Genomic DNA, 15,096 nt, shown 5'->3' with positions numbered 1-15,096 from the left:
GCCTACCTGTTCTGCGGACTTTGTTCCTCCTTTTTCCGCCCATGCCGTCTTGTGACAGGAGCTTTACAGACCGGGCGTGTTTGTTTACACAGCGAGGACACGTCAAACAGGATACGCTACATGACAAACCCGGTCGCGCACTTAAAACTAATTACAGCAAATTGATTTTAAGCCTCTTTTTTACTGATATTGTAATAAATTGTTTTGGTTATATGTTGTGTATTGCACGGGCAAAATCTATTTAAATGCAGTGTGGAGCAGAAACACGTATCTCGATTTACAATATCACAACAGTCATTTTACATTACATTACATTACATTACATTCATTTGGCAGACGCTTTTATCCAAAGCGACGTACAAAAAAGTGCATTTTCATGATCGTAGACAACTGCTGAACACGGGTTCAGTAAGGTACAATTACTTATTTTGTACAGCTATTTCTAGCCGAGAACAATGAACACTATCCTGGTCTAACATCTGCAAAGTCAAACTAGGCAGAAGAATTAGCTACAGTATTAGGACAAATACAATTTACCAAGAAGTGCAGGGATGGGGCAACATGTAACAAGTGACAGGGAAAATGTTTTTTTTTTTTTTTTTTTTAATACAGCGTGGTGGTGGTTATTCTAGGTATAGTCTGAAGAGATGAGTCTTCAGGCCACGGCGGAAGATGGATAGTGAGGGGGAGGTTCGGAGAGGGACGGGGAGTTCGTTCCACCACTGGGGAGCTAGGGTGGAGAAGCTCTGTGATCCCTTTGGTCGGGTGGGAGGGGTTACAAGACGCCCTGCTGCCGCAGAGCGGAGTGGTCGAGCAGGCACATAGAATTGAGTCATGTCCTGCAAGTAGATGGGGGCTGTCCTGTTGGCAGCAGTGTAGGCAAGGGTCAGGGCTTTGAATCGAATCCTGGCAGCGACCGGTAGCCAGTGAAGTGATCGCAGCAGAGGAGTGACGTGGGAGAATTTGGGGAGGTTGTAGATGAGTCGGGCAGCGGCATTCTGAATCATCTGTAGTGGCTGTATGGCACAAGCTGGCAGGTTTGCAAGGAGGGAGTTGCAGTAATCAAGACGAGAGGTCACTGTAGCCTGGACGAGCAGCTGGGTGGAGTGCGTCGTCAGGTATGGTCGAATCCTCCTGATGTTGTATAGGAGGAATCTGCAGGACCGTGATGTTGCCTTGATGTGCTCCTTGAGGTCCAGTTGGTCATCCAGGACCACCCCCAAGCTCTTGGCAGAGTGAGAGGCAGTCACTGTGGTGCCATCAACCGTGATTGAGAGTTCACGAAACAAGGAGGTCTTTTACTATATGGATGGCTGTTTTTAATGATTCGTGGATATGAACAAAGCAAAAATTACAGTGCCATCCAAAGGTATGGTAACGGTGAAGTGAAATTTGTTATTTTTGCTGTATACTTAAGGAATTTGGATTGGTGATCAAAAGAGGAATTTGAGACAAAAGTAGGCCTACCAGCTATCAGCTTTTATTTAATGGTCTTTCAATGCGTGCATGTTTTACCATTTTACAGTACTGGAACAAGAGTTCTGAAACAAAGTTTTATGGACTGATTAGATCAAAATAAACCTTAACGAAGTGATGGAAAGTGTGGAGAAAGTAAGGAACAGCTCCGCACCAAAGCACCCCCCGACCTCATCTGTGAAATATGAAGGAGGTAGTGTCATGGCTTGGGCATGTATAGCTGCTTCTGGAACATGCTCACTCATCTTTATTGATAATGTAACAGAGGATGACAGCAGTATGATGAATTCAGAACTGTACAACAGATTCTGTATGGCTGTGTCCAAAGAAATTCCTCCTACCTCATTGGCTGGCGCTTCATCCTGCAGCAAGACAATAACCCCAAACACACTATGCAACCAAAACATTCATCAATGGGGGAAAAAGTGGAAAGTTTTGGATTGGCCAAGTCATTTACCTGATTTAAATCCAATAGAGCATACATTTATATTTCTGAACAGAAAACTACAGGCAGAAACCCCTGAAACAAACAACTGAAAGCAGCTGCAGTGAAGGCCAGGAAAGGAATTTCCAAAGAGGATACCAAACAATTGCTGATGTCAGTGGGCCATAGACTTGATGTAGTTATTGCATTTAAGGGCTATGCAACCAAATATTACACTATTGCTTTGATTTACTTGTAGGTTCATCCATTGACATACCTTTGCAGCTGAAAATAGGGGACTCAACACAAAAACAGCCATTTCTGTAAAATGATGAACATATACGCATTTAAAAACCATGACATAAACAATTATTGTCTGTGTAGGGTGGTTTACAGAAGTATAACCCTTATCAGACCGCCGAAGTAAAACAGACTGTGTTTACAGTGCTGACAGGGAGTCAGCAGGGTTTGATAGAGTCGCAAAACATTCTACTGGATCAGCATTATGTAAAACTCAAGTTTTCCATATACAGTGTAATCATGCTTGGTGTTGTTGGAAAGCTGATGTCATGAGGAAGACGTTGATGGTGTGGTACATTGGGTACTGAATAAAAATTGTGGAAATTCAAAAGTGAATGTGGTTGTTTTTCAGCAATAGTTCTCTGGTCCTCATGACGCAATCTCCAAATGCAATCTCCACAGAGAAAAACAAAGGCTGAAACCCCAAAGTAGACACTGACTACTCTTATGTGTGAACAATTAATGTAAAAGGAAACACCTGAGCAAACAGTTAATACCTGTCAGTCATCCAGTAACTTAATTTTGCACAGCTGAAAATAGGGGGACTCAACACAAAAATGACTGTTACTGTAAAATTAAACATATATGCATGCAAATACCATGAAATAAAAACTGACTGTACTTTTGTCTCATATTTGTCTTTTGATCTCAAATCCAAATGCCCGAAGTATAGCAGTAATAACAAATTTCACTTCACAGCTCCCATACTTTTAGGATATTTTTATTTGCCTATACAGTTATGACAAGTTTTGTACTTTCATCACATGATTTACCATGGTGAACACATAGTAATTACAACAACAAATTTTGGATCTTCACATTTTAACACCAGTTCTTCAGATGAACAGTTGAGGTGGACAGTGTGTTAAGGGACTGTACATTTTCATTATTTTTTGTTTAGGGATTTAAACTTATGAAGGCCTAAAACACTATTGGATTAAAATAATCAATCGGTCCTCCTGAAAAAAGGTTGGGAATATTTCAAAGCCAATCTTTAAAACAAGCTGAATCACGTTGTATTTATGACACTGAATCATGAATCATGGAAAGGAAAGTGGGTATACAATTGCTCTCACAAGCAAACTCTTTAATTATCTTCAAGACTCTATACATATCTAGCAGTGACTAAGATAAATATTACCACCTACACTACAGGTACATCCCACAGAGGATGTGTGCCACGGTTTGGCAGGTGTCAATCAACAATATGTGACAGTAGCTGTCAAGAACCTCAGCAATACAGGTAAGAAATTGCACAGTAAGAAATTGCATATTCAAGTAAAGATATAAAACCGTTATTGAAAAACCAATGATGATCACATGTAGATGTCAGGGACAAATCTTGTTCCAATAATGAATTGATGTGCAATGGTAACAAAACCAAAAGAACAGTGGTTCCCAAACCTGTTCCCAAATGTGTTCCATCTCAAGCACATCTGATGCTCATGCAGAGGTTTTGGAACCACCGGAACATAAGGTTTTCAAGTTCAAAACTCAACATGTGGAATGTAATAATGTATTTAAATAACCAAAATTGTAAAAATTAATGAACTTATACCTCTGTGGATGGCGTCTGAAGGGTATGTTAAATCAATGTGGTACAATCAATTCTGTGATATGGACAAAACAAAACAGTAAACAAAACAATTACTAATAGCTGAAAAATATTAAATATGCAATACTTTTAAAGAAAACCTTCCTTTGTCAGCATTTATTTAAACTCCCCACCAAAATAAAAATACACTGTTTAAGGTAATATGAAGGGCATCTCACAAGGCAAAGACAATTCATTCTATGTCAGATCAAGGATTAATAATTCTTTACAGACACTATGTAATATTTTATAAACACTGCAAATGTAAGAAAACACAACAGAAAGGAAAAAATGAATATCACAGATTGTGTGCTATATGTTCTATAATCAGGTAAGGCTTTAAAAAAAATAATGTTAATAATAAAAATCTCAAGATACAGTACATGAAATACAGGAAACAAAACATTCAAAATGACTTTCAGTAGTGCATTATTTTCCAGTATAATCCATATTTCATTTGCATTCACGCTACACTAGGGGTGTCAAACTGAATGCCAAGAGGGCCACAGTGTCTGGGTCTTTGTGTTTTCCTTTCAATCAGCTGCCAGTTAAGGCCTTGAGAACAAAGTGTGTCGATTCCTTAGCAAATGAATGACTTAAAACATGTGCCGTGAACACCCCAAAAACCAGCAGACGGTGCAGCCCTCCAGGAGTGAGGTTTGACACCTGTGCCCTCCACTCGCATAATATAATGGCAGAAGCTCTGTGAAGAAAAAGGTTTTATCTTCACAATAAACTTTTTTTTTTAAATGGTTGAAAATATTCCTCGGTAAGGAAACGCATCTTTCCAGTTTTCAAGTAGTTATGAATTTGCTAGAATTGTCAGGTCCACCTTAAAACCGCTAATTGTCTTTGTGCAAAAGGCTTTAAGTAAAGCCAAGTGCACATCTGCTGGAAATTACCATAGGTTGAAAGGACCAAAGGGGAAAGGAGGCCATTTTGTAAAATGCACAATGGTGCTGGTATAAAGCTGCGGTTTGCAGATTAAAATAAATCAATCAATAAATAAAGAATACCCGTCTCCTAATACTCCATTTCTCAGATGTCTTAAGTGTGTGATGCAAATGAATGTAATAGTTTTGAAATATGAACCAATGCGGTAGAGTGAACACGAATTTGTTATATTATAGCCTACTCGTTCCCATTAAGATTCTGAGCCCTGTGAATATGGAACAGAAGCTGCGTTAATGCAGGATTATGTTTATATATATATATATATATATATATATATATATGTATACATACTTTTGAGGCATTTTTTTAGCTTTATTGGAAAGGAACAGGACAATGTAAAGAGAGAGAGATCCGTGGACATTGCAGTTCGCTGTACACGCTATGCCACGAGACACCCCAGAGAGAGAGAGAGAGAGAGAGAGAGAGAGAGAGAGAGAGAGAGAGAGAGAGAGAGAGAGAGAGAGAGAGAGAGAGAGAGAGAGAGAGAGAGGAGAGGAGAGAGAGAGAGAGGAGAGAGAGAAGAAGAGAGAAGAGAGAAGAAGAAGAGAGTAGACCTACTTGAAAAATAATCGACATTTGGTATCTGCTGTGTTATGTATTGACATTGTACCACCGTTAGTATTAATAAGAGAGCCTAATTTAATGAAAGTTGAAAATAGATGTCATGATCTAGCTTTTAAATAATGCATTTATTGTTTCTGCTTCATCTTTGTATTATAGCCAATTAAAACTTCAGTCTATAAGTTCAGTCGATTTAAAAAAAATATATATATATTTTATTGAATATTATCTTCAGATTAACTACACAACTACGCAACAGACATCTCTTCCCCTTCTCTGAAATGTATAAACAACCTAGTCAGTCTACCCAATTTTTCACTGGCCTTCCAAAAAATGTATTTCTGACTACGCACTGCAGCATGCGCAGCATGAGTAAATCAAATATAAATGGCTTCCAGGGTTTATTATTATTAGCCAGTGTGGTAAAATTTGGTTTGATGAGAACGCCTTAACATTATTGTATTTAATCCTGTTTAATGTCACAAGTGTCATAAAATTATGAATGACATTCATTTATCATGCCATTATTGTGAGTTATCATATTATGGCAAAATAGTCATTATTATTATCAGAACACAAGTGATTGGTGTTAAAGTCAGATTTTTAACATTTGTGAGGAAAAAGATATCACTCAAGAACCGACGGCACAAGAAATGGGAGGAAAAAGTATGCCTACAGTTTGGTAATTTCCTTAAGAATGGACAATTTATTTTCACTAAAACAAAACAATGTGTAAGGCAAGGGATGATGAAGAACATGTAAGTCTATAGTGTCTCAAGATAACAGCTACCATATCTGATTACAGGCTTGCTCTTAAAGTTAAGAGCTTTGAGATCCAGTGTCACATTCCACAAATCTCTGTATAACCTGTAAAACTAATAGCATGCAGATTGATTTGAAATATGTATTTTATTCTATCCAGTGTGCACAAATATGACCCCAGCAACAGACAATGCAGCGACATTTTCAATATTCAGAAAATTAAGGAGAATGTAGGCAAATGGTCCATTTAGCTTTTACGATTTCTGGGAATAAAGCTTTAAGCAGTTAAAAGGACAGTGCACACAGTAGTGCTTACATCTAGTTTGTTGCCAACGAATCTGTAAAAGGTATGACTTTCATCCTACTTGCTTGATGATATGCTTCAAAAATGCTTTCAAAGTGACTGCAGGTGTTGGGTTCAAAAACATTTTTAGGTCTCCTGATCGAGACAGCACCCTGTCATACACTGAACAGAGCGTAAGTTTGTGCTGGAAAGATGTTCAATCCCATGGTAGAACAACTAAAAGGGAGCTCATTAGCTGTTCCCAGAATGATTATGTCTGAGGGGACTCCTCCCACAGTCAGTGTAACGCATTTATTTTGGGCAACACTCACAGAACATTAATTGGACTAATAATATCTCTAACTCAAGGTACACACATACACACACACACACACACACACACACCTTGGTGTGCTGGTTTTCATTAATATGGCAATCAGGACCACTTAAAAAGGCTTTAAAAAATATGGGGCTAAAGATTTGGGTCTCTACCATGACTCACTAATTCTTTGACCAGTTGGTTTCATTAGTAACAATGAATCCTCTCATTATCAAACTTTGATTTACAAACAACATTGTTATTTACCTTAAACCGGAAAAACGTAATGCTGGAGTACAACATTTGTGGATATGCTAGTTACACAAGACGGCTATAATTTGAGTGTACTCAATAATAAAAAAAATCACAATGTATGTACAGAAAAGTAAACATCTACCTTAAATAACTGACTAATCATTTTTATACTCATGTTTATCTGGTATACATGTATAATAAATATATGCAGACAGTATTCCTTTTCAATCTGAAATGATTTAATACACAAGAAACACCTATCCATGATTTCTGTACTACATATAGAATATATAGTAAAGAAAAACATACACATCCAAAATATTGGATTATGTACTATGGTATAGGCATTGGCCATTATGATGCATTAACCAGAACAGACAAGTTCAGCAATGTTTACAAATGTAATACATCAAAATGCATTTCTCATCACACATTTTTTCAGTGTACCACTATGTACCAATCAGAATCCCAGACTGAGATCACCAGTGCACATATTTATACTGTTAATATCAAGTAATAAAACCCAAGCAACTTCCAGCTTGCTTTGAGTACTCCTTTTTCTCCTCAGTTTGGAATGCCCAATCGTATTTTTATCAGCGCTCATTGCCGCAACCTTTCCTACTTATTCAGGAGAGGAATGTTATGTCAGCTGCTGCTTCTCATTATTCTGCAGTTCGCGAGTCTGCCACACAGACATGAGATGGTGGAAGACCATTCACCTGCAGCTGAAGAGGCAGACAGGCGGGTACCCCATCAATCAGCAGGGGTTGCTGCTGTGCAACGAAATGCTGTCATTCTGGCCAAATGAAACCTTGGGTGAGGCTAGAAATATTGTGCATTGCCCTTTGGGGCTGCTGGGTCACAGTTGGCACTGGCAAGTTTCCGATTCGTTATTAGACTGTAGGGACCATCCATGCACTAAAAAATGTGTCTTAACAGGGTGAACCACCCAGCAGCCCCTGTTAAGGGTACTTCAAAGTGTTCAAACTGTTACCACAGGGTACATATTTAATTACTCAGCAGTCACAAACTATTTATCCCTGTACAAGATATCCAGACTTAGGTTGCTTTAAGAGTCCAGGACCTCCACACACACACACACACACACACACACACACATACACACAAGTTAGGCCAGGTTCACACTCTCCACCTGCATGGGAGGAAGGCTGGGTTCAGGCATCCACTACATACATGTGAGAAAGGCCGGGATCAGAAGATATAGACTACACGCATATGAAGAAAACCGGGCTTCTACATGTGTGTGAGGAAGGCTGCATTCAGACTGCTTCTACACACGTGAGGAAGGGCAGGTTCAGACTGCCTCTACACGCGTGCTAGGAAGGACAGGTTTAGACTGTTAGGAATGTGGATGGTGTCAAGGACTAGAGAGGAGGGGTTGAAGGGGAATGTGACAGGGTAGATGACTCTGGTGTTCATTAGGAGCTGAGGTGATTGCTTTCTGTCTGGCAAACGGTTCTGAAAGAGGAGGAAAAAAACAATGAGACACAGAATCAACAAATACTGAAAAACAGCCAATTTGTGCAATAAACACACACTCCCAAGAACTCACCTGAATCGTTTCAATGAATGTTATTGTAACCCTTTCCTCGAATTCATTCACAGGGGTGTACAAGTTCAGCACTCTGACAATCTGGTGAGAAAACGCAACAGAACTACTCAGCACTTTCAAATGTTAATGTGGAGCGATTAATGTTAGTCTCATTATTAAGTGACTTATAACGCCGCAAAGGACAAACAGACATGATTACATCTGACGGAATGGCTTTATTTCTCTCCACTCTCAGACGGTATCCCAGGCAGATGTACCTGCGCAGTGGTGAGGGCGCTGCACATGCTGCAGATGGCGTCTGCGTCCTCGTCGGTCTTCTTCTTCACCTGCAGCAGCTGCGCAGCTTGGATGAGGGGCTCCAGCGTGTCCTTGGCCCCGCAGTTCATCAGGCTCTTGTTCCTGAGCCACTCTTCCAGCTGGCTCACATTGTACCTGGTGTTCAGGGGGCCAGAGGGGACAGCAGTGACCAACAGAAGCTCTACGACCACACACATTTTCACACAGACTGTTCCCGTCCCATTATTTCACTTGGACTCTCACCTACTTCACCTAATCTATCCTTATTTTACTCAGCTTGCTTGTTTTGAGCCATTTCCTTTCAGACAAGCCCTATCTAATCCTAGTTATGAAGGACAGTAACCTTCAAGCTCACTATATCTCAAGTTACTATATTAGTATATACTACTGCATAATTGTGGAGAAGCAAAATTAGTTCAGTGAAGACAATGAAACTGCAGACCAAGTGTTTGGCTGATACGAAAGCCTGCAGACACTGGCTGGCAAGTGCACGGCTGCGTACCTGTTGGGGTCAAAACCACGGTAATTCACTCAATTCCAGAAATTAATTGTTGCTAAATTCAAGACCTGAAAATCTCACATGATGTTCTATAAGGATTTTTCAGTCAATTAAATGAAATAACATTTCCTGAATGGACTGAATTGAAATGATGTGGAGCTCAGTGTTATCAGGAAGCCCTGCTGCAGGTGTAAACTGGGCCTCCTGGGCCCGCTGCCCGTTTGGCCATCCTGCACACACCTGATCTGCATGCCTTTGCTCCAGGAGCACATGTCCTTGCGCAGCAGCAGGTTGTTGAGGGTGACGGCGCCGATGATGTAGAACTGCTGCTTGACCACCTGCTTGATGAGGTCCGGGTCGATGCCGTGCTGGCACATGATGGAGTGGAAGGTGGAGAGCTGGCGGAGGATGGACTCCAGGGTGTAGGTGCCCTCGTCCGCGATGCTGGAGGTCCTCTTGCGAAGGCCCGTGGGCTTCACCCCCGACACGCCCTGAATCGTTTCATGCTCCAGCATTCCAGAGACTATAGGCCAAACAGGGCAGCAAACAGAGTGTGATAATCAAGACATTACCATATCGCACAATACATATCGTTTATGTGGACACAGGGCTCGTGGATACAATGGTGTACAGTATATATCATTTATGAGTTCCTAGGGCTCCTCATTTCAATGTTTGTGCTTGTACCTTGTGATGCCATTTTTCTTTAAAATGCTGCCCAAACAGTGCAAATAAAATGCTAATTTAGAGAATGTTAACATAATCTGAGGAGCTAAAGTTCTCCTGCCAAATTGGTCAGCTTACGTATTTATCAAGTATTTACGTATTTATTTTGCCACAAGAGGCAAAATAACCATACCACAGCAATCAAAACGGCAGCAGCATGATTCAAAGCTAATGACAGAATGTATTTAGGATTCATAGACAACTTAAGTTAAGGAAATATATGATTTGGTAGTATACTTAAACTGAGGTAATATCATAAAGTATTTCCAGTGCTATCAGGTAGCAAAAACTGTGTATCATATGTTCTGGCAGTACACAACCACTGTCAATATTAACATTACTAGGCTGATTTAGTGAATGAGTCATTAAGATGTACAGCTTTTTTCTTTTTTTATAATCAAGATTTTTTGCATGAGGAGTAAATATCCTCCAAAGTTAATGGATCAAAAAGGTACATACAATAATTTCCTAGAATTTCCACAGTGTTAGTACAGCACACGCAATATGATTTCAGAATGGCATTTTAATGAAAGTCTCAGAAGCAAGCCATACTCCCGTGGAATAATACAGAGATTCTTGATTTACCTATCATTGGCTGCAAAAGGCTCTCCATGCATCTGATGAGCTGCTGGTAAATCTGAATGGCCAGGTCGCTGAGAACCTGCTGGTACTCGGCCAGGTCGAAGTTAGACAGGCAGTGCTCGTTCTGCCTGGGAGTGTTGTACTTCATGAATGACTGCACGGACACAGAGCACAATAAGCAGGTCAGGAGAGGCAGCAGAAAATGGCCGTCGGCTACACACCACTCCTGCAGGCCGGGCCTCCCCTCACCTCCTCTCCGCTGTACTGCTTCAGACAGTGCAGGAGGCGACACGTGTTGGACAGCCAAAAAGAGACCACTTCAAAGTCTTCCCCTCTTTTCTACAACCAGAAAAAGAGAGAAATGTTCAAAGTTCTTCAAAGAGGAAATGTAGATAATTCCAGGTCGTTTCGATTAATTATGTGATACTGTTGAGTGATACAGACTGCAACATAAACACAATATCTTTCTGAGAGAACATGCTTTTGTGCCAAGCTGTGTTCTGTTTGATAGTCAAGTACAGTACACTGTAATTTCGGAACCTTCTAACCTGGCACAATATTAACACCAAACACAACACGTCACTAACACATAATGATTATTGACAGACAGGGTTTGGCTTTGATTTTCTTTCCAGGCTTGAAATTACTGGTTATGAAAATCAGATAGCAAGTTACTCTATGCTGTATGCAAGTGTCAAACCAAACACATTTGCCAAAAAACTGTTGGCAAAAAAACTACACTGCCTGTTCCACAGCAACATTCAGGACAAGTTATGATAATCAACTCTTAAAGTGTCATATATGTCCATCGGGGTAGAGTATGAATAACCTTACTTTACTGAACAGTAACATGAAAGTGAAGTTCCTGTTGTAAGTCTACCTAACTTGTAACTGACACAACCTCAGCGAACTAGGCCCCATGGTGGTAGTCTAGCTCAAAGTCAATGACTCTACAGTACCCTCTTCCAACTGATGCATACGCCAAATGTGATCGAAGGCTTCAACCATGTCCCTTTTCAGCCATCTGGAGTTACCATTAAAACAAGCCTGGACAGACAGGTTTGCACTGAAGCTTGTGAGCCCCCTTTGATAATGTGCACAACGATTCAAGGATTTCACAGTGCAAGGAACCTGAAAGTATTTAAAGACAAAATGGCCGCACTGAACAAGTGACAGTGCACAGAGCAAAGCCTCACGTACCTTCAGGATCTTCTTGATGCTGTTGATGGTGGATGTGAGCAGCGAGCGCACCTTCTGGTCATCGTTCAGATAGTCGGCATGGCGCAGACACATGAAGAGGATGTAGGCCGGCAGGCCTGGGATAAAGTTGACCGCCACACCCCGAGGCTTCAGCTCTGCCCGGGCCGAACAAGGACATAGAGAGTCAACAGGCTGAAGAGGTGAGCAGAGCCTCATTGCAGTCCCTCAGAATGACAAGCTAATTTATGTTAATACTCATAAGACCAGAAAACATAGCTGTAAAAATAATAATGTATTGCATTACATAGAATCTATAATAGTGTGGGAAGGGGCATAATTCTGCTCAATCACCAATGTTCAGCATCTCAGAGCAGAGCGCAGACATAATGACTTGTGATCTGGGCGGGAAATCACACACCTAGAATGAGGTTCTTCACCAGTTTTGGCTCATCGTCCATCTTGTATTCCAGCATGCCCTGGAAGTCCTTCTCCCGGCGGGGGATGTTCACGGTGACGATGGGCTCCTCCATTATCTGTCCAGGAGAAATGCTGTCCATCTGACCCACTGAAACAGATCACAGGGAAGAACAGCGGGGGGATGTGGTTACGTTTCAGGCACAAAAATGCAGGAATTTCTGTAAAAATGTTTGGTATTATACAAAAACACCCATTGGTAGTTAAAAAAATGTCTGTGTTTTAGAAGGGATTGTTTCAATGACATTAACTTGAGAACTACAGCACTGGCACTCACCTTCCCGTTCTTCAATCTTTTTGGAGAAGACCTTGAGCTGTTTCTTTAATTTACGGATCATCTTTTCCTGCTTCTCAAGCTGGCCCAGGAGTTCCTATGAGATTAGGGACTGTTAGGCTCACATGAGGGAGATGATGTGCCTAAGATTCGGCATCAACCCAAAAGCACAAGCTCTGTAGTTCACGGTGGCACCTGGACATGCATTTCATTTTTGGAGCTTCTTTAAAAACAACCATTCCACAAAAGCTATAATGTATAGACTATGATATTCCAAAATATTATTTACATTGGGAAAACCTGTGCCTACATCAACCTGAGTGTTTATCAGAAAGGGTGGGTGTAGGATAAGACAGCTGTGGGTAAATACAGAGATCACTCTTGCAGTTAGTGCAGCTCTGTTGATACACACCCCTTTGTGAAGCACACCCAGTGCTATGCTGTTAGTGACACACACACACCAACTTCCCTACATACAAAGCGCTGCTGATCAATGAAAGTCAGCCTCTTCTTATATTTGTCTGGGTCATCCCTATATACGTCCTGTTAGGTGAAATCCACAGAATGCATAATCAACAGCAGAAGATGCTGGGTTAACAATACTAAAATACTGCAGATAATGATAACAGATATAGTCCACACAGCCAAAGATAAAGTTTGAGTTTTACTCAAGTAAGCTGATGATATGCAGCATCTTGCCAATTTTATAATGTGGTTAAGCTGACCTAAATATCTGAAATCCAGCATGGCATGTAAGAATGATCTAATTAAACACAATAAATCAGCAAACCCACATAACGTAAGAATAAAACATTTGGGCTGGAAAAAAATAACCAAACATTACTTGTAAATTACTTTGCCAGTATTTTTCATTCTGCCAGTAAATCTCATTACAGTGAGCCAATCAGTCAGTGAACAGGTGAATGAGTGGGAGACACTAACATTTCAACAACAAACACCCATTTCAGTATTAACACTGCTATCAACAGTACACAATGTAGACAGACAGGAGGAACCTGAGTATGAATATGAGGGCGACTAAAATGGAAGTTTAGTTTGCGTAGGGGGACAGAGCTCGACGGCAGACAGCGGGCACCCACCAGGTTCTCGTTGGTGAGGCGGGTGATCTCGTGCTGCAGGCTGGCTTCGATGCGTGCCTCCGGGGGCAGCTGCAGGTTCTGGGTCAGGAGCTGCTGCTGGCGGGTGTTCTCCTCCTTCAGGCTCTGCAGCTCCTTGCGGACCACCTCCATCTGGCCGTCATGGGACCTCTTCTGCATCTGCAGCTGGGACTCCAAGAGCCTGCGGAGGATTGCGAAGGACAGGAGGGGGACAGGAGCAGAGAAGGCAGCGGTGTGGGGTGGAGTGGAGGCCAGTAGAGGAGAGAGAGGAGGGCATGCAAGCAGGGGAATGGGGAACGGAATGAGATACAATAGAAGTGGAGGGAAGAGGAGAGTTGAGAAGACAGGAAAGGCCAGAAGGGAAGAGATGAGAGAAGGAGAGGGGGAAGAGTTTTGGGGGTTCAGGGAGAGAAGTGACAGTTAGCAACAGTGTAAGCCTCCAATCAAGATGGAAGCAGGCAGGAGCTTTAGCCATTCAGCAGGAGCTACAGATGCAGAGTAGCAAAGCAGCTGCCGCTTTCATTCGAGAGCCCTTAAGAACAGGCCTTAAGCTCTGCCTCTGTGTTTTCGTTTCTCGCTTAATCATCAGAGCTCATAGCATTAGAAGAGAATACTTGCTTGTAATGGAGATCTTTAACTCAATGGCGTCTTTGAAGATGCATGTTCGTTCGAAAATAACAGATCCTTAACAGATAACAGATTCTTAAAACAGAATTTTGATAGTGGACTCAAAAAAAGGAACAAATTATTCTACAGAGTGAGACAAAAACACAAAGGCGAATCTCTGCCGTTACACATGCAGCGGACTGCACCTGCAAGCCAGGGCCAAACCAGGCATTCAGACTCCTAAAGACATTAGGGACGTACCAGTAAACACGCAGCTACACTAAGGCTATGATGGAGGACATCTCTCAGAGATAATTGGACCAACACATCCAAACACGCTCTACGTAACCTAGATGGAACAGATATGGGGAGGGAGACCACGATGAGGCGGGATGAGGGGGGACAGGGGGCATTTAGAACCATATTAGTCCGGAAAAGAACAAAGCCGTGGTCCTCCAAGGGTCTCTGCCCTGGCACAGAATATTAACTGTGAACAGACTCAGTGTGTGCACAATGTATACAGAGGTTTGCTCAAGGAGCTCAGCTATAGAGGGAATGCTGTAAAAGGATAGGGAAACTTGTGGAGAGGGCAGTAGGGCAGGTGGGTTAGTAAAGGACACACAGCCGAATAACAGCAGGGAACGAGTATGACACAGTCAGAAAGAGAGAGAGAAAGGGCCCACAGCCCCCCGCACACACTTTTCTGAAACATTGTTAACCTGTTGGTCTCCTTTAACCCTTCATAAGCCAGCCAAAGCTCTCCATCCTCATTCAGCTGATGGTAGTCTGGAGTGGGGGATCTGACAAACAAAACAAAGA

The 15,096-nt window shown here is 41.6% G+C and overlaps 1 protein-coding gene across 5 annotated transcripts in view; it reads right to left on the bottom strand.

Annotated features, from left to right (window-relative positions):
- Positions 1-5,982: 5,982 nt before the first annotated feature.
- Positions 5,983-15,096, bottom strand: part of LOC135255365 (unconventional myosin-Va-like) — a 39,720-nt gene continuing 30,606 nt past the window's right edge. For 2 of the 5 annotated variants that reach the window (XM_064336445.1, XM_064336449.1), the window contains 12 exons: positions 14,997-15,077; positions 13,654-13,852; positions 13,031-13,096; positions 12,557-12,650; positions 12,224-12,370; positions 11,806-11,960; positions 10,855-10,944; positions 10,609-10,759; positions 9,538-9,820; positions 8,759-8,933; positions 8,502-8,582; positions 5,983-8,407 (listed from right to left, as the gene is read on the bottom strand). In XM_064336445.1, the coding sequence (XP_064192515.1) occupies positions 8,255-8,407; positions 8,502-8,582; positions 8,759-8,933; positions 9,538-9,820; positions 10,609-10,759; positions 10,855-10,944; positions 11,806-11,960; positions 12,224-12,370; positions 12,557-12,650; positions 13,031-13,096; positions 13,654-13,852; positions 14,997-15,077 (1,675 nt within the window). In that variant the 3' untranslated portion in view covers positions 5,983-8,254. The remainder of the gene's footprint in view (positions 8,408-8,501; positions 8,583-8,758; positions 8,934-9,537; positions 9,821-10,608; positions 10,760-10,854; positions 10,945-11,805; positions 11,961-12,223; positions 12,371-12,556; positions 12,651-13,030; positions 13,097-13,653; positions 13,853-14,996; positions 15,078-15,096) is intronic. The other 3 variants (XM_064336446.1, XM_064336447.1, XM_064336448.1) reach the window with 3 other exon arrangements.

The sequence above is a fragment of the Anguilla rostrata genome, chromosome 5 (assembly GCF_018555375.3).
Source record: "Anguilla rostrata isolate EN2019 chromosome 5, ASM1855537v3, whole genome shotgun sequence".
Classification (NCBI taxonomy): Eukaryota; Metazoa; Chordata; class Actinopteri; order Anguilliformes; family Anguillidae; genus Anguilla; species Anguilla rostrata.
The sequence above is the reverse complement of the archived record's forward strand: the minus strand, read 5'-3'. Positions and strand labels throughout refer to the sequence as shown.